The following is a 19,196-nucleotide window of genomic DNA, read 5'->3' as shown; positions in this document are numbered from 1 at the left end:
TTGATGGTTCATGTGTGCGCAGTTACGTATGTGTGTTAAAGAAAAGAGGCATAGAAACACACACAAGCGCTCAAGAGATCTAACTTGATCGACCTGGAGCAGAGGACCTGAAGAATCTAGAAATTCTAGCAGTTCACAGTGTGCGACAAGGAATTCCTAAAAGCAAAAATAGGGGCAAAAACAAGAATAAGCAATTTGCCAGGATTAGAAAATAGGGAAATTCGGAGCATATGCAGAACATGGGCTTAAACTTCACTTACCAAAAACGTGCTTCTTTTTGATTCCCCGCTTTATTTTCTGTTTACATTTCTAATTATGAGAAAATAATTGATTCGTAACCTGACGATTCACGCTGCCTATTCTGGGTGGACACCAGGACATTGATCTACAACAATCTATGCAATAACAGTCATAATGTTGAACAGAAAATGGCTGATTGAGGCTGCAATCCTGCACACTCACCTGGGAGCTCAGTGGGACTTCTGAGCAGACATGTATATGATTATGCTTTAAAACTAAGTTATTTAACTTGTGTGTATGTGTGCTGTTGTTAGAACGGAGCCAAATTTTCATTTTGCTTCCATTTAATTTGCATTTTTAAGAATGGAGACTCTTTTATTTGTTTGTTTGCTTCTTTACATAAGGATTTATATCCCACCCTTCCAGTGCTTACATACAACACAGGTCAGCTTAGAACAATTAAAACCAATTATAAAATCCAACAACATTCATTAAAAATGACAATATAATAGAACATTGACAGGTTTCAGCAGATAAGCCAAGATATTGGATAAGAAATGTTCTTCCCAGTAAAACAGAGGCTGCTGGAATAAAAATGGTTTTACCATCTGGTGGAATATAGCAAGAGAGGGGGTCAACCAAACCTTATGGGGAATATAATTTCAAAATTTGGGCACAACCACTGAGAAGTCACTCTCTCTTTTCCCCATCAACTGAGCCTTCGTCATAGTCAGGACACAGCAAAAGGTCTCTCTGTCAGATTAGAAGGTGCAGGCAGGCTGGTACAGGAGGAGCTGGATCTTAAGGCAGCCTTGACCAAAGCCACTTAGGGCTTTAAGGGTAATCACCAACACTTGAATTGTGCCTGGAAACAGATTGGTCATCAATGAAGCTGATGTAGGGCAGATGTGCTATGATTCTGTGAGTGAATGCCCCCTAACGTTCTTGCTACCGCATTCTAGGCCAACTGAAATTTCTGAAGACTCTTCAAAGGTAGCTCCACATAGAGCTCAAGCAATAACTTGATCTACATGTGTTAAGTAGGGCATGTGTCACCGTGGCCAGGTCTGACCTTGTCAGGAGCAAATGTAGTTGGTCCACAAGCCTAAGCTGGGCAAAGATATTCTTGGCTACAGCCAGCCATTGAATATCCAGGTGCAAAGCTGCATTCAGGGAATGCATCATCCACTTATTGGTGACAATGCACCTCAAAATCCCTGAATGACCTATCCCAGTGGTTTCATGTAGATTATGAATAGCACAGGAAGAGAATCTGTCCCTTTGGGATGTTATGAACTAATACCAAAGGCTCTGAACAAGAGTCTCCTAACACCACCTACTGAAACCACCCCCCAAAGAAGTACCAGAAGGACTATAAAGCATTTCCTCCCAAACCCATCCTTGGTGGGAGGTCCACAACGATACCATGGTCAATGGTATCAAATGCTGCTGAAAGGTCCAGCAGAACCAACAGGGACGTACTCCCCTATCTAGTTCTCAGTGCAGATTATCAACCAAGCTGATCAAAGTTGATTTAGATCCAAAACCAGGCCTGAAGCCAGATTGAAATAGGTCTATATAGTCTGCTTCAACCAAGAATGCCTGGAGTTGAGTTACCACTACACACTCAATCACCATGCCCATCCATGACAAATTTGAGACTGGATGGAAATTATCCAATATGGTAGGATCAAGAGAGGTTTTTTAAAAAAGTTCTTACCATAGCCATCTTTTGGATGGATGGCATTACGTCTTCTTCCAACAAGGCACTTAGACTCTACTGACCCACTCATCCAAGCCCCCTCTGGCTGCCTTAATCAGCCAAGAAGGCCAAGGGTCAAAGCACACAAGTGGTTGGTCTCACTACCAAAGAGCGTATCCACATCCTCAGGCTGAATAAACTGAAATGTATTTATCGCAACATGACAAGCAGATGCCAAAGGTACATCCATAGGATCTGTTATAATCATGGAATCCAAGTCAGAGCAGATGTGAGCAACTTTATCCAGAAAGCATTTAGCAAAAATGTCACAGCAGGCAAATTGATTCATCTTCTTCTGTTCTGTCTGCAGATATAGTGCCGATAGAAAAGGCCTTAATATGGTCTCTAATTTGTGCTCAGTCAGATAACTAACCCCCTTCATTTATCAGTCATGCAGCAAGTAAAATCGAGAGCAGAAAGAAAGAAAAAATATACTACTAGGCAGTCGTAGGATGCAGCTAAATTTCAAGAAAATCTATCACAACAGGAAGCTCCAGTTAACACACCCACTGAGGATATCCCACATAAACCTCTCCCACTCTGCCATTTTCACTGAAGCCTATTTGGTGGAGAGAGGAAAAACACCACCTTCTCTAAAAAAACCCACCTCCACAGGACGCCCTCTCACTGGTGCCTGATTCTGCAGGGTAAAAGAAGGGCCACCCTCACCCTCAGACAACCTGAAGAGTGGCCTGCCAACAGCAGCAGGCTTCTCAGATTGCCCCAACCCCTGGAAAAAGTTGCTGATGTGACAGATGTGAGATGTCCCTCATGGGACGGGGCTAACATGACCAGTTCTCCAAGATTGTCCTGAGCTTAATGCTTCCAAAGGATTGTTGTTGTTGTTGTTTATTCGGTCAGTCGCTTCCGACTCTTCGTGACTTCATGGACCAGCCCATGCCAGAGCTTTCTGTCTGCCGTCACCAGCCCCAGCTCCCCCAAGGTCGAGCCCGTCACCTCCAGAATATCATCCATCCACCTTGCCCTTGGTCGGCCCCTCTTCCTTTTGCCTTCCACTTCCCCTAGCATCAGCATCTTCTCCAGATCTTCTCCTTTTGTCTTCTCATTATGTGGCCAAAGTACTTCAGTTTTGCCTTTCATATCATTCCCTCAAGTGAGCAGTCTGGCTTTACTTCCTGGAATATGGACTGGTTTGATCTTCTTGCAGTCCAAGGCACTCTCAGAATTTTCCTCCAGCACCACAGTTCCAAAGCATCTATCTTCCTTCACTCAGCCTTCCTTATGGTCCAGCTCTCGCAGCCATAGGTTACTACGGGGAATACCATTGCTTTAACTATGCAGACCTTTGTTGTCAGTGTGATGTCTCTGCTCTTCACTATTTTATCAAGATTTGTCATTGCTCTCCTCCCAAGAAGTAAACGTTTTCTGATTTCCTGGCTGCAGTCAGTGTCTGCAGTAATCTTTGCGCCTAGAAAGACAAAGTCTGTCACTGCCTCCACGTTTTCTCCCTCTATTTGCCAGTTATCAATCAAGCTGGTTGCCATAATCTTGGCTTTTTTTGAGGTTTAACTGCAACCCAGCTTTTGCACTTTCTTCTTTCACCTTGGTCATGAGGTTCCTCAGCTCCTCCTCGCTTTCAGCCATCAAAGTGGTATCATCTGCATATCTGAGACTGTTAATGTTTCTTCCAGCGATGTTAACTCCAGCCTTGGCTTCATCAAGCCCAGTACGTCACATGATGTGTTCTACGTACAGGTTGAATTGGTAGGGTGAGAGTATACAACCCTGCCGTACTCCTTTCCCAATCTTAAACCAGTCCGTTGTTCCGTGGTCTGTTCTTACTGTTGCTACTTGGTCGTTATACAGATTCCTTAGGAGGAAGACAAGATGACTTGGTATCCCCATACCACCAAGAACTTGCCACAATTTGTTATGATCCACACAGTCAAAGGCTTTAGATAGGTATGCAAAATACACAAAAATCTAAAATGTTTCTCTATTTTCATCAAATCTGTGGATATCAAGCATTGCTCAAAAAGAGCCCTGCGAAAGCCCCAAAGACTTTTTAGAGCTCTAAGGTAATGAGTATTTCCTGGGCTGGCTCATGGGGCATAGATCAGGGAAGGTCCCGAGCCTTTAGAAATGCCATGCAATTCCTGAGCTAGTTTACAAGAAACAAGTTCAAGAAGCTCCCCAAATGGACTGAGCAAAAGCTGAAGCAGAGTTGTTGTACATATCCCCATTTTATTATTCACCCAGGCCATCTGACCAATTATGGCCTCAAACCCACCTACACTAACATGTATAGTGCCAGCCATGATGTCTCTACAATACTGCCTACATGTCATCCGAATAAGCCTTTAAAAATATAGACACTTCCTTTGGGCCAAAGGAAGTTTCTGGTATTATTGCATAACTTAACCATGGTTACTGAGAAGGATTAAAATAAAGATCGTAGAGGAAAGACTCAGATTTATCTGAATGAAATGTTTATTAAACATATCAAGCAGCATCTCCAAAGCTACTGATACACCCTAGGGAAGAATATGATGAGAAAAACGCCCTTGTTACTCACACTGATGTTGACAACAGCCCAGTGTCTCCAGAAACGGTACTTTGGATTTGCTCTGCTAGGGGCATCTGGATCCACCATGATGAGAACATACTTTTTATTCTGTAAAACATAAATGGGAAAGATAGTCTTATGTAGTTAGCTGGTAAGCAAGTTAAAAAGGAAACTTTCCTAACAAAACAGCTATAATTCATCCACTCTCCTATGACAACAGGACCTTCAGTACTATATTACACTTTTCACTTTTCCTAGAACAGTTCAAGCATACAGAAATGCAATTCTAATAAAAGCAATGGTATATGGTCAAGTCAAAAATAGAATAAATAATTTATATCAATTCTTGCAAAGAACTTCTCTCATTTAAAAGGCCATATGTGGTACTCTCAAGAAGGGCGTGTGGGGAGGGGGGGGGAATGCTGGGCAAACAAAATAGAATATGGTGAAGAAAACTGGAAGTTCAGTACATAGCATATGAAAAGAATTTTTATATTTAAGACTCTGTCTCAGTGCTTCCACTGAATGAATATAAATAGATGTTCTTAGTGATGATACATTATAATATACCTAAGTTCAGACCATCTTACAGACAAGACAGAAAAAAAAATATTACTAATTCATCTATAAGTAGTGATGAGAAAAAGCTGAAACCTCCACATTTTTAACTTGGGGGGCTGTGAAGGAGGAAAATTATCCAAATATCAGAATATCATTTTACTTATTGTTGCCATTCCTCAAGCTCTCCCAGCTACTGAGGGGTGTCTGTGAAGGAATGCTGACCATCAGTGCAGCTGCCCTGAGATCAAAAGAAGATTGGATTTGGGGGTATAATTGGCTCTGGCCTAGGTACAGAAAGGGGTTAGGAGAATGGGTGTGATGGGCTTCTTATACATCAGTTGTTTGGGTTATGGTCCACACTAATGTTTTAGTTGTTTTATTATGTTTTGATATTTTTAACAGAATTTGTTTTTAGCTGTTTTATAATTTGTATGTTTTAATAATTTTGATGTAAGTCATCTTGGGTCTTTTAAAAGAGAAATTCAATGGATGCAACAAGAGCAACTAAGAACCGGAGGACCAAATATGCACAGGACCCAAGAAAGGAGGAGGGAAATGGCAGGAGTGAACCACACACAGGGCCTAGAAACAGGAGGGCAATATGCTTTTCCTGGGAAAATGTGTAGGGAATGTATACTGCTTCAGTGACCTGGTTCACATGTCACCAACAACCCATGGTTAAAAAACCATCAGTTGTTTGAAATGCAGCTGGAGTAAGCAAACCTATGGTTTGTTGATGATGTGTGAACTGGATCAATATAATTACATTATAAATTACATTATCCTTAAAACATGAAAACTCATAAATTCAAAATGCATGCAGTAAAAACATATCAAATAAGACACAAATAAAAACAAAAGACAAATGAAAGCACATCAATAAGAAAGAAATAACAGCAGATTAAAAACCCAATTCAGCAACAAATCAGCTTAGATGACAAAAGCCTGCTTGACCTTGAATAAAAACGAATTTGCTTGCCCGCAGAAGGACATCAGAGATGGAGCTGGCCTGGTCTCTCTTAGCAGGCAGTTCCAAAATGTGGGAGCAGCCACCGAGAAGGACCTCTCTCATGCTCCTGTCAAATGTGCCTCTGATAGTGGCTGGACTGAAAGAAGGGCCTCTTTGGAGGGTCTTAAAACTTGTTGTTGTTGTTGTTCAGTCGTTCAGTCGTGTCCGACTCTTCGTGACCCCATGGACCATAGCACGCCAGGCCTTCCTGTCCTGCACTCTCTCCCGGAGCGTGCTCAAGTTCATATTCATTGCATCCGTGATGCTATCTAGCCATCTCATCCTCTGCCGTCCCCTTCTCCTTTGGCCTTCAGTCTTTCCCAGCATCAGGGTCTTTTCCAGAGAGTTTTCTCTTCGCATTAGGTGGCCAAAATATTTGAGCTTCAGCTTCAGTATCTGTCCTTCCAATGAGCACTCAGGATTGATTTCCTTTAGGATGGACTGATTTGACCTCCTTGCAGTCCAGGGGACTCGTAAGAGTCTTCTCCAGCACCACAGTTCGAAAGCATCAATTCTTCGGCGCTCAGCCTTCCTTACAGTCCAGCTCTCACAGCCATACATTACTACTGGGAAAACCATAGCTTTGATTAGACGGACCTTTGTCGGCAAGGTGATGTCTCTGCTTCTTACTATGCTGTCTAGGTTTGCCATAGCTTTCCTCCCAAGGAGCAAGTGTCTTTTAATTTCATGGCTACAGTCACCGTCTGCGGTGATCTTGGAGCCCAAGAAAATAAAATCTGTCACTGCTTCCATTTCTTCCCCTTCTATATGCCAGGAAGGGATGGGGCCAGATGCCATGATCTTCGTTTTTTTAATGTTGAGTTTCAAACCAGCTTTTGCACTCTCCTCTTTCACCCTCAACAAGAGGCTCTTGAGATCCTCTTCGCTTTCTGCCATTAGGGTGGTATCGTCTGCATATCGGAGGTTGTTGATAATTCTCCCGGCAATCTTAATTCCGACCTGTGATTCATCCAACCCGGCGTTTCTCATGATGTACTCTGCATATAAGTTAAATAAGTAGGGTGACAATATGCAGCCTTGTCGTACTCCTTTCCCAATTTGGAACCAATCGGTTGTTCCATGTCTGGTTCTTACTGTTGCTTCTTGACCCTCGTACAGGTTTCTCAGGAGACAGGTAAGGTGGTATTCCCATCACTTTAAGAATTTGCCACAGTTTGTTATGATCCACACAATCAAAGGCTTTAGCGTAGTCAATGAAGCAGAAATAGACGTTTTTCTGGAATTCTCTTGCTTTCTCCATGATCCAGGGAACGTTGGCGATTTGATCTCTAGTTCCTCTGCCTCTTCGAAACCCAGCTTGTACTTCTGGTAGTTCTCGGTTCGCATACTGCTGAAGCCTAGCTTGTAGGATTTTGAGCATAACCTTGCTGGCATGTGAAATGAGCGCAATTGTGCGGTAGTTTGAACACCCTTTGGCGTTGCCCTTCTTTGGAATTGGAATGTAAACTGACCTTTTCCAGTCTTGCAGCCACTGTTGAATGTTCCAAATTTGTTGGCATATTGAGTGCAGCACTTTAACAGCATCATCTTTTAGGATTTTAAATAGCTCAGCTGGAATACTGTCATCTCCGCTAGCTTTGTTGCTTCCTAAGGCCCGCTTGACTTCACTCTCGAGGATGTCTGGCTCAAGTTCAGTGACCGCACTATCATGGCTATCAGGGACATTAAGATCTTTCCTGTATAGTTCTTCTGTGTATTCTTTCCACCTCTTCTTAATCTCATCTGCTTCTGTTAGGTCCCTGCCTTCTTTGTCCTTTATCATGCCCGTCTTTGCACAAAACGTTCCCTTGAGATCTCCGATTTTCTTGAAGCGATCTCTAGTCTTTCCCATTCTGTTGTTTTCCTCGATTTCTTTGCATTGTTCATTTAAGAAGGCCTTTTTGTCTCTCCTTGCTATTCTCTGGAACTCTGCATTCAGTTGGATATATCGTCCCCTTTCTCCCTTGCTTTTCGCTTCTCTTCTTTCCTCAGCTACTTGTCAAGCCTCATCAGACAGCCACTTTGCTTTCTTGCATTTCTTTTTCTTTGGGATGGTTTGAGTTGCTGCCTCCTGAACAATGTTACGGACCTCCGTCCATAGTTCCTCAGCCACTCTGTCTATCAGGTCTAATCCCTTCAATCTATTCCTCACCTCCACTGTATATTCATAAGGGATATGATTTAGGTCATACCTGAATGGTTTAGTGGTTTTCCCGACGTTCTTCAATTTAAGCCGAAATTTTGCAACAAGAAGCTCATGATCTGAGCCACAGTCAGCTCCAGGTCTTGTTTTTACTGACTGTATAGAGCTTCTCCATCTTTGGCTGCAAAGGGCATAATTAATCTGATTTCAATATTGACCATGTGGTGATGTCCATGTGTAGAGTTGCCTCTTGTGCTGTTGGAAAAGAGTGTTTGCTATGATCAGCGTGTTCTCTTGACAAAACTCTATTAGCTTTTGTCCTGCTTCATTTTGTACACCAAGGCCATGCCTGCCTGTTATCCCAGTGATTTCTTGACTTCCTACTTTAGCATTCCAATCCCCTATGATGAAGAGGACGTTTTTTTTTGGTGTTAGTTCTACAAGGTGTTGTAGGTCTTCATAGAACCGATCAACCTCAGCCTCTTTGGCATCAGCGGTTGGGGCATAGACTTGAATTACTGTGATGTTGAATGCTTTGCCTTGGATTCGTACTGAGATCATTCTACCGTTTTTGAGATTGTACCCCAGTACTGCTTTTCCCACCCTTTTGTTGACTATGAGTGCTACTCCATTTCTTCTAAGGGATTCTTGCCCACAGTAGTAGATATGATGGTCACCTGAATTAAATTCGCCCATGCCTGTCCATTTGAGTTCGCTGATTCCCAAGATGTCGATGTTCAGTCTTGCCATCTCATGTTTGACCACCTCCAGCTTACCTTGATTAATTGATCTGACATTCCAGGTTCCTGAACAATATTGTTCTTTACAGCATCGGATTTTCTTTTCACCACCAGACACATCCACAGCTGAGTGTCCTTTCGGCTTTGGCCCAGCCACTTCACTCTTTCTAGCGCTACTTGGAAATACCCTCTGCTCTTCCCCAGTAGTATATTGGACACCTTCCGACCTGAGGGGCTCATCTTCCGGCGTCATATCTTTTAGTCTTGTGATACGTTCCATGGGGTTTTCTTGGCAAGAATACTGGAGTGGGTTGCCATTTCCTTCTCCAGTGGACCACATTTTGTCAGAACCCTCCGCCATGACCTGTCCGTCTTGGGTGGCCCTGCACGGCATAGCTTATGGCTTCACTGAGTTATTCAAGCCCCTTTGCCACAGCAAGGCAGTGATCCATGAAACTTGGGCAGGCTCATATTAGAGCATTCAGTCTTCAAGATAGCCTGGTCCAAGCTGTATAGTGCTGGATAAACACTGGAGGATGTGGTAGAATGGAGCTGTGTTTTGTTGTACTATGGTTTGACAAATACCTAGAAAACATTAGAGTTGGATTCCATATTTACTGTCTTGTTGAATCGTGTAGTAATTTCCCCATGACTTCAAAGCAGGAACATCATGCCAAAATATATAGGGAAAAACGTTGATTGATTTTTGATAAGTGCTGGTCTATTAATGGTCTCCACTAGAAAAAGAAAACAGGACCTAGGCTAAGAATATGTTCATCAGATTTAGGCTGTGAACTATCTAAATCATGTCCACCCCAAGGCACACAGGAAGCTGCCTTACACCAAGTCTAACAAATGATCTATCCATCAAGTTTGATATCATCTACATTCATCGGCATGGGCTATCCAGGGGCCCATCTACATGGGAGGATTTCTCTGATGCTGCTGTGGCTTAAAGTCGTTAGGGATACATGACATCATGGTCACTCGGCAGCCACCCTGGAGTTTAGCTGTGGGGAAGCCACATTTTTGCAGAGTACTTTTACTCCGTTGTTTTTCTTTAATTTGGCTCCTTGCAGTTCAGCTGCTGTATGCCCATCCCTCCGCTTTAACTTCATTATGATCAGGATGTTCCTAGCGGTGTGTCTTTCACCTGGCTGTGCCCTCCATAACCCTAGGCAACTGAAGTAACTTGCCTGCCATTCCAGCACATCAAAGCCCTAGTAGGGATGTTAGAGAATTCCGCCACAGACTCCAGTGAGACTCCCCCGGAGTCCGTGGCGGAACATACTACCCCCCCGCCACCCCCCGAAATCCCCCCCAGAACAGACCTACCTGGTTCTGGCAGCAGCTCCTGGTCATCTTCCGGCTGCTGCCAGGCTGCGGCTGCATTTGTGTCCCTGCCAAGCCATGATAGGCTATGTAAGTATCTACATAGCCTATCATGGCAAAAGGCAGGGACGCAAATGGCGGCCACTACGCCATTTGCGCTCCTGCTCTTTGTCGTAATAGGCTATGTAAGTATCTACGTAGCCTATCATGGCAAAAAGCAGGGACGCAAATGGCAGCCGCTACATCATTTGCGTCCCTGTCTTTTGCCGTGATAGGCTACGTAGATACTTATGTAGCCTATCATGGCTTGCTAGGGATGCAAATGGCAGCCACAGTCCGGCTGCGGCTGGAAGTCCGGCTGAGGCCAGCCAGGAAGGATTCCAGGGGGGAGGGACGGATCGCCTCCCCCACCACTGCAGGACTGCTGGCTGGAACGGGGTAAGTGTTTCGCACACCCCTAAGCCCTAGAGTACTCTTTGGAGCCTTCAGAATTGCCCTGCACTCCCATATTGCCAGTGGGAGTAATTAACCTCCATGACGATATTCACGTTACTTCGCTTCTCCATTGTGTTAAATCGTGTCTCTGATATTGTGTAAAGTCGCTTCTTTGATGTTATGTAAAGTTGATTCTCTGATGCTAAGAGCTTTATCACAGTAGCAATCTGGCGAGGTCTAGGGAGCCTGTTATTGCAAACAGGGAGAAAGTGCCCAGAGAAGGAGAAAGGGGGATGGCGGTAGAAGCAATAACTCCATGACAGTTTGCTGGGATGGGGCGAAATTAGAGTGGATGGGATGTTCTCAGAGGGAGCCTTCAGATGCTGCACTGGAGAACTGGGGATTTTGGCTTCTTCATGGAAAACTGCACATATTGAGAAAAAGGGGGTGGGAGCAATAAATCCCCATTCCAGCAATAACAGATTGCTGAAATGGGGAGACACTGGGGTGGTGGGCTGCTCTCATAGGGAGCCTTCAGATGCTGCATTGAAGAATCATGGATTTTGGCTTCTTCATTAAAAAGTGCACGCATTAGGAAAAGGGGGGGATTAATTCCCTGACCATTTGCTGGAATGGAGCATATTTGCACTGGTGGGGTGCTCTCATGGGGAGCGAGTACCTAGCCTGCCTGTTTAGCGCTGTTTCTAGCTTTCAGAATTGTGAATTAGTTATTCACCATTCATAGTGATGTAGTAGTAGGGGAGAGCCTAGACAGGGGCAAGAAACAAGTCTCTCTCATTGGCTGAGCAGCCCCTGCCACTTTGATGACATTCAGTTCTACTCCCCCCCACCAAACCTGAAAGTATATTCCATTCAAGCACTGTGTGACCCATGAAAACCGGATTTTAAAGGTATGGTACATGCGGCTTTCCTTGTTTCATGTGTCCCTGATGGACCAAAGCCAATTCCGTGAAAATCCAGATAATACTCCAACTTCTCATTCTTTGTCGTGAAGATCCCACCCAGGATTTCAGCCAAGAATCTTTCCTAGCCCTACCTGGAGATACTGGGGACTGAACTGGGACCTTTTGCATGCAAAGGATGTGCTCTAGCACTCAGGTACAGCCCCTCCCTAGCGGTGAGTGCCACTGAAAATCAAGGGACTTAGTTCTAGCTATGTAATGTGTTTATGGATGTTAGGTATTTCATTCCTATGTACCCAATGGTAAAATACATTTGGGATGAAAAAGTAACTCCAACCTCCATTTAACCCCCCCCCCCCCATAACAAACAAAGTGACATCTAACTTTCCAAAAATTCTAGGTTTAATAGCAACTCCTTTAACAAACATTTAATCTGAATTGCCACAGGTTTACAAATGGTTGCTATAGTGTACATAGATACCATAGAGAAAGTATTAATTGTAACTTATCATCAGCATGCAAATACGCGAAGGGAGGGGGTGATACCTACTGCAACAATGAGCTTTTGTTTAGAGAAGCATTATGCTGTGCAATAGATAACTAAGAAGTCTCTCCTATTTCAAAAAGCACTGGTGGGATGAGGCCAGCCACGTGCACACTGCACCCTTGTCCACCCTGGTTTATAAAAGTGGCAGGGGCTGGGGGTGTAACCCCATCAGGGCAGATGGGGTTACACTCCACTGAAGACTCAGGTTCACAGTTTGTGTACTCCTGGATTCAGCCCTGAACCTGGATGTGCATGTTTTGGTGCTGGCCAGGAGTGCATTTGCACAGCTGAGGCTAGGGCACCAACTGCACCCTTTCCTAGACATGTTTGATCTGGCTATGGTGACATATGCTTAAGTTTAATTACATCCCGTTTGGACTACTGTAATGGGCTCTATGTGGGAAACGTCAGCTGGTCCAGAATGCTGCAACCAGACTTTGATTGCCGGGGCTGGATACAGGAAGCACATGACTCCTGTTACAACAGCTTCACTGTCTACTGGTCTGTTTCTGGGCGCAATTCAAAGTGCTGGTTATGACCCATAAAGCCCTATACAAGTTGGGACCAGGCTACCTGAAAGGCTGTCTTGTCCCATATGAATGTGCCTCTGTTTTAAGATGGGGGGGACTTCTCTTGCTGCCATTGGTACCACATTTGGTGAGGATGTGAGAGAAGGCCTTCCCGGTGGCTGCACCCAGGCAATGCTGCTCCCTATGTGATGGAAGCTAAATTGCTCCCCTCTCTATTGTCCTTCCTCCGACAGGTAAATAATTTTTATTCAGGCAGGCCTTTGGCATGTAAGCTAGTCTGTTGCTGAAGGGTATTTAATTGGTTCGATGCTGTTTATTTATTTTATTGTTGTGTTTTTACTTGTGTTGTTAACTTGTTTCTGTGCTATGTTTTATTAAGATTTTGTCTTTCATCTGTATTTTATTATTGTTAGCAACCTTAAGCAACACTTCTGGCAGAAAGGGAGACTAAAGAAATGAATAACAGCGTTTCACTTTTCAGTAATGTTTAGTATTTAAAAACTAATTTGCATTGGGCCTTTGTGAGCTACTAGTAGTAGACAGGTGTTCATATGAAAGGAAATGTGTAATTACAGAAAAAATAGACTGAGAATTAGAAAACCTGGGTCCTCCTTTCTCCCCAGTTTGATCCATTCCACTGTTTTAGAACACTTTTTAGGTGAAGGCGAAGTTCCATTCACCTGTCTTTACTATATAGTTTTCATTTACATTGGGACAGCAATATTTTCCTTTCAAGGCAGTTTGCTACATCTCTGTGGTTTAATTTTGGCTTTATGCCAATGCACAAGCTGTAATCTGTACCATGCAGTAAATGAGGTGAACATCAGTTATGTGCAACTGAGCCATGGAATCTGCACAGCTGACCAGAATACACAGGGTTACCGTTTCTAAAACTACAGATATTGAATCCATGTATGTTGTCCTGTACTGGATACTATTTCATTTTAACCTACAGTTTGAACTTCTGCTCCTCTCCCCTATATGCTGTTTTGCTCTGACTTGAAACTATTTTAAAATAAGGGTAATACAATGAGTATATCCAAAACAAGTTGTACAAAAGTAAAACACACAATAAAACAGTATAAACAAGCACACAAATGTTGTAGGAAGCTAATGTTTGGTGCCTGGTGTCTTCCGTTAAAAGAATGTTGTGAGAATACAGTTAGGAGCGGGAAGACAACAACCACAGTTAACTAGTGAAAAGAGGGTGCCAGTTCTGCATCAGACACCAAAAAATCCTTACATAAGTTGTGGAAATGTACCCCTTCCATTATTCCTTATACTCTTGTTGTTGTTGTTGTTGTTCAGTCGTTCAGTCGTGTCCGACTCTTCGTGACCCCATGGACCATACCACGCCAGGCCTTCCTGTCCTGCGCTCTCTCCCGGAGCGTGCTCAAGTCCATATTCATTGCATCGGTGATGCTATCTAGCCATCTCATCCTCTGCCGTCCCCTTCTCCTTTGGCCTTCAATCTTTCCCAGCATTAGGGTCTTTTCCAGAGAGTTTTCTCTTCGCATTAGGTGGCCAAAATATTGGAGCTTCAGCTTCAGTATCTGTCCTTCCAATGAGCAGTCAAGGTTGATTTCCTTGAGGATTGACTGATTTGACCTCCTTGCAGTCCAGGGGACTCGTAAGAGTCTTCTCCTGCACCACAGTTCGAAAGCACCAATTCTTCGGCGCTCAGCCTTCCTTATAGTCCAGCTCTCACAGCCATACGTTGCTACTGGGAAAACCAGAGCTTTGATTAGACGGACCTTTGTCGGCAAGGTGATGTCTCTGCTTCTTACTATGCTATCTAGGTTTGCCATAGCTTTCCTCCCAAGGAGCAAGCATCTTTTAATTTCATGGCTACAGTCACCATCTGCGGTGATCTTGGAGCCCAAGAAAATAAAATCTGTCACTGCTTCCATTTCTTCCCCTTCCATACGCCAGGAAATGATGTGGCCAGATGCCATGATCTTAGTTTTTTTAATGTTGAGTTTCAAACCAGCTTTTGCACTCTCCGCTTTCACCCTCAACAAGAGGCTCTTTAGATCCTCTTTGCTTTCTGCCATTAGGGTGGTATCATCTGCGTATCTGAGGTTGTTGATAATTCTCCCGGCAATCTTAATTCCAACCTGTGATTTATCCAACCCGGCATTTCTCATGATGTACTCTGCATATAAGTTAAATAAGCAGGGCGACAATATACAGCCTTGTCGTACTCTTTTCCCAATTTGGAACCAATCGGTTGTTCCATGTCCGGTTCTTACTGTTGCTTCTTGACCCTCATACAGGTTTCTCAGGAGACAAGTAAGGTGGTCTGGTACCCCCATCTCTTTCAGAATTTGCCAGAGTTTGTTGTGATCCACACAATCAAAGGCTTTAGTGTAGTCAATGAAGCAGAAATAGACGTTTTTCTGGAATTCTCTTGCTTTCTCCACGATCCAGCGAAAGTTGGCGATTTGATCTCTAGTTCCTCTGCCTCTTCGGAACCCAGCTTGTACTTCCGGTAGTTCTCGGTTCGCATACTGCTGAAGCCTAGCTTGTAGGATTTTGAGCATCACCTTGCTGGCATGTGAAATGAGCGCAATTGTACGGTAGTTTGAACACTCTTTGGCGTTGCCCTTCTTTGGAATTGGAATGTAAACTGACCTTTTCCAGTCTTGCGGCCACTGTTGAGTGTTCCAAATTTGTTGGCATATTGAGTGCAGCACTTTGAGTGCAGCACAGCATCATCTTTTAGGATTTTAAATAGCTCAGCTGGAATACTTATACTCTTAGCAAATCTATACTCCTTATGCCTCTTAGCAAATCATCAATTCTCCTCTGCTAACATTTAGTCTCTCAAGCTCAGAATATACCTGACCTCAAGGAACCAACTGAGAAAGAAGAGCCTTTTGTAATCTGTCAAAAAAAACAGAGAGCACTCTATCCCACCACTTGCTAACTACTTCCTAACAGGAATAGCTTAAGATTTCTGTGACGTGAAGGGGTTTCCAAGGGAAGGCTGAATGCTTCTTGCGATAAGGGGGCAGATTGTAGTCGGGTAATGGAAAACCAACAGCAGCACACACCCCTTGCTGAACACTTGTGGGAACAACTTGAATCTTAACGAATAATTACTATTTGAGACAACACAACTATTTTCACTACAGGAGAATCCCTAGCTTGCCTCTGGTCATGGGCAGTGACTGATACATTTAAGAAGAGCTGAGCAACTTGATAATACATCTGACTGATACTTCATTAGGCAGTGAGAGTACATACATCTCTGAAATTTTTAATACTTAATCTTACGGTATTTTAACAAATGAAGCTTAAAGCTTTTTTGCCAAGTCAGCTCTTCGAGTGCAAGGATCCTCAGTGATGAAGCATCTCAGCTCCAGTGACAAAGCATCAGCACACAAGCGAGTTAAGCACCTGTGCGAGGAGAAGGTAAATGCTATGTACTTATTTATCTATTGAATTACCTCAGGTAAACATTTAAAAACTCATTTAAATTCATAAGTTATTAGCTGAAGCCAAAACATGGGAACAGCAAAGGGAGCTAAATCCCAGAAGGGCAACCCTTTACAAACTTACAGTTGGGAGCTAAATCCCAGGGGGGAAATCCAGCAGGTACTGAGAGTTCTTGCAGCCCTGCTCTAACAGATATTGCTGAGTGGTTGAAGAGGACATCAACCACATACTAAAACGAACTCAAGTTTAGAAAGAGGCAATACAAGCAATAGATAGTTCTATATTGACAAGGGCAACTGTGCAGGCCTAGATAGTGGAAGAGTCTACTTATAAACAAAAACAGTGTAAGATTTGGGCTCAGTGTAGGCTTAGGTTTTAGGCCTTATAGAGCAGCTCATAAACTAAAGTTCTGAAACAGATTCATCCCAAGTCTAAGAGTTCAGCTTCTCATTTTGTTTTTTTAAAATACACAAAAATGGACCCAGCCCTTGCAAACCACATTCCTTCCTAAATCAGTTACCCAGTGTCCGTCTCTCGGCCCTTTGCATTCCCGTTCCCAAGTCACCTACGCCTTAGTCTGTTGTCCCCTCCAATGACCCAGTGACTACTGTGCCCTCCCCTGAATAGAAAATCTCCCTTTGACTATTGTCCTTTCCTCTAAAAAGAACATCTCCACTCCCTGGAGCTTAACTGATTTACTTTTCCACCCACTGGAAGCTAGTGCAGACCAGTAGTTGAGACACAGCTTCTCTTGCTTTTTAAATCAGATTGGCTGCAGCAGCAGCTGGGGCAAGAGCTATATAAAGAGGCAGGCTTGAGAGGAATAGGCATCCCAGTGATGAAGTGTCTCAGGCCCAGTTGACAAAGCATCAGCACACAAGTGAGTTAAGCACCTGTGCAAGTTTAGCAACAGGGCAAGGAAGCCAGAGCAGTCGACTCTTCCCCACCTTCTACTAGTAGGTAACTATAAATAAATAACTGTAAATATAAATAAATAGCTAGACATAAATTCCCCAGCTTCTCATAGTAAATAACTTGGTTTTCCAGGTAAACAAACCCAATAAGAACAACAACAACAACAACAACAACAACCAGTTATGAAGATAGAAAGCCAGCAGGGTCATGGAGGCTATCCAGTGTACCGCACTGACTGCCAAATGTATCTGCCAGCTGGACAGAAGTTTTGGGTGTCTGCTTGGTGGACAGCTCAACAGAAGTTGTGGGTGTCTGCTTCTGGTTCTCAGGGAACAAATTTGCTCTCTTGAAGCCAAGGTTGCTGACCTGGAGAAGCTAAAAGAGGCAGAGAGTTTGGTGGATGAGACCTTTGGGGACCTAATAGCGGCGTATCAATCCTCTGCTGCCACAGAGAATGGGGGTATTGGGCAAGGAAGGCATCATTCTGAGGAAGAAGGAAATGATCCCTTAGAAGGGACCCATTCCTCAGAAGATGAACAAATATCCTTCCATGCTAAGGCTATGCCTCTGGGAGGTGGGGGGCTTGTGGTAGTGGGAGATTTAATCATTAGATACATAGACAGCTGAGTTTGTGATGGCCGTGTAGATAGCATGGTAAACTGCCTGCCTAGTGCAAAGGTTGCAGATATCACACACTATCTAGATAGCTTTGTAGATAGTGCTGGGGTGGAGTCAGTGGTTGTTGTCCATGTTGGTACCAGTGACAGGGGAAATGGAGTCGTGAGATTCTGGAAGCCAAGTTTATGTTGCTAGGTAGAAGGTTAAAATCCAGAACCATCAAGGTGGCTTTCTCTGAAATGCTACCTGTTCCACACACAGGGCTAGCTAGACAAGTGAAGCTGAGGAGTCTCAATGTGTGGATGAGACAGTGGTGTAGGGAGGAGGGGTTCAGATTTGTTAGGCACTGGGGAACATTCTGGGACAAGCCTGGCCTGTAGAAGAGGAACAGGCTCCACTTGAACCAAAATGTAACCAGACTACCGGCACTAAACAAAAAAAGGTGGCAGAGCAGCTTCTAAACTGAACCCTGGGGGGGAAGGCAACAGGAGCTGGGAAGCGTCCAGTTTGGGTTGAATCATCCCTAGGGGATGAAGATGAAAATGTTTCTGACTGCCCAAATGTAGAAAGGGAGGAAATAGACCATGAGCATATGGCAAAACATGATAGCCAGCCAAAGAGGCCTAGATGCCATAGCAGAAGAGGCACATGCCAGAGTCATCTGGGGAGGGACACCATGTATAGGTGTTTGTATGCTAATGCTAGAAGCTTCTGAGCCAAAACAGGAGAGTTGGCGTGCCTGGTTTTAAAGGAGAACCTAGATATAATGGGCATTATGGAAACCTGGTGGAATGGAGACAGCCAGTGGGATAGGGTCATCTCTGGTTATAAACTCTATAGGAAAGACAGGGAAGGGCATACTGGAGGAGGTGTTGCTCTGTACATCAAAGAGGGCATAGTCTGCTCCTCTATGGATGCGCTGTGGGTAACAAGATGAGGCTCCGAAAATAATTTAGTACTGGGAACGTGCTATCATCCCCCAGACCAGAACAGAACATGCTATCATCCCCCAGACCAGAACCAGGGTGAATGCTTATATGGCAGCATATGATGAGGTTTAAACAGATCCTGGATTTTTCTTACTGTTGATTGTTTAAAATTGTTTTAGATACAAGTGTGTCTCTGTGTGTGCTGTTTGTTTATATGTTTGTATGTAAATGGTTTTTAGAATGTATTTTAAAGGTTTTTAATTGAGATTAAAAGAGAGCTTCAGCCATTGGGCAGTATAGAAATGGAACGAGTAATCTTGAGATGAGAAATCAGGGAGGCCTCCAAATTAGGAAGTGTTGTAATAATGGGAGACCAATTATCCCCACATTCACTGGAAAAATCCATGTTCTAGTCACGATAAAGAGGTTACATTTCTCATTGTCTTAAACAATTGTGCCCTAGAACAATGGGTCATGGAACCGACAACAGGGGAGGCAACCCTGGATTTAATCCTAAATGGCATTGCCCAGGACCTAGTACAAG

At 43.7% G+C, this 19,196-nt stretch overlaps 2 protein-coding genes across 8 annotated transcripts in view; one reads left to right on the top strand and one right to left on the bottom strand.

The window, feature by feature from the left end:
- PEBP4 (phosphatidylethanolamine binding protein 4) overlaps positions 1-19,196 on the bottom strand; it is a 360,734-nt gene that overhangs the window by 197,989 nt on the left and 143,549 nt on the right. For all 7 annotated transcript variants that reach the window (XM_084803995.1, XM_084803990.1, XM_084803993.1 and 4 more), the window contains one exon: positions 4,539-4,637. In XM_084803995.1, coding sequence (XP_084660121.1) covers positions 4,539-4,637 — 99 coding nt within the window. The remainder of the gene's footprint in view (positions 1-4,538; positions 4,638-19,196) is intronic.
- LOC146340664 (uncharacterized) overlaps positions 1-19,196 on the top strand; it is a 71,400-nt gene that overhangs the window by 20,201 nt on the left and 32,003 nt on the right. The window lies entirely within an intron of this gene.

This window comes from Heloderma suspectum, chromosome 6 (assembly GCF_057233095.1).
Source record: "Heloderma suspectum isolate Gila_16-S chromosome 6, 16-S_ref, whole genome shotgun sequence".
In the NCBI taxonomy this organism is placed as follows: domain Eukaryota; kingdom Metazoa; phylum Chordata; class Lepidosauria; order Squamata; family Helodermatidae; genus Heloderma; species Heloderma suspectum.
This window is presented reverse-complemented; position numbering and strand designations above follow the sequence as displayed.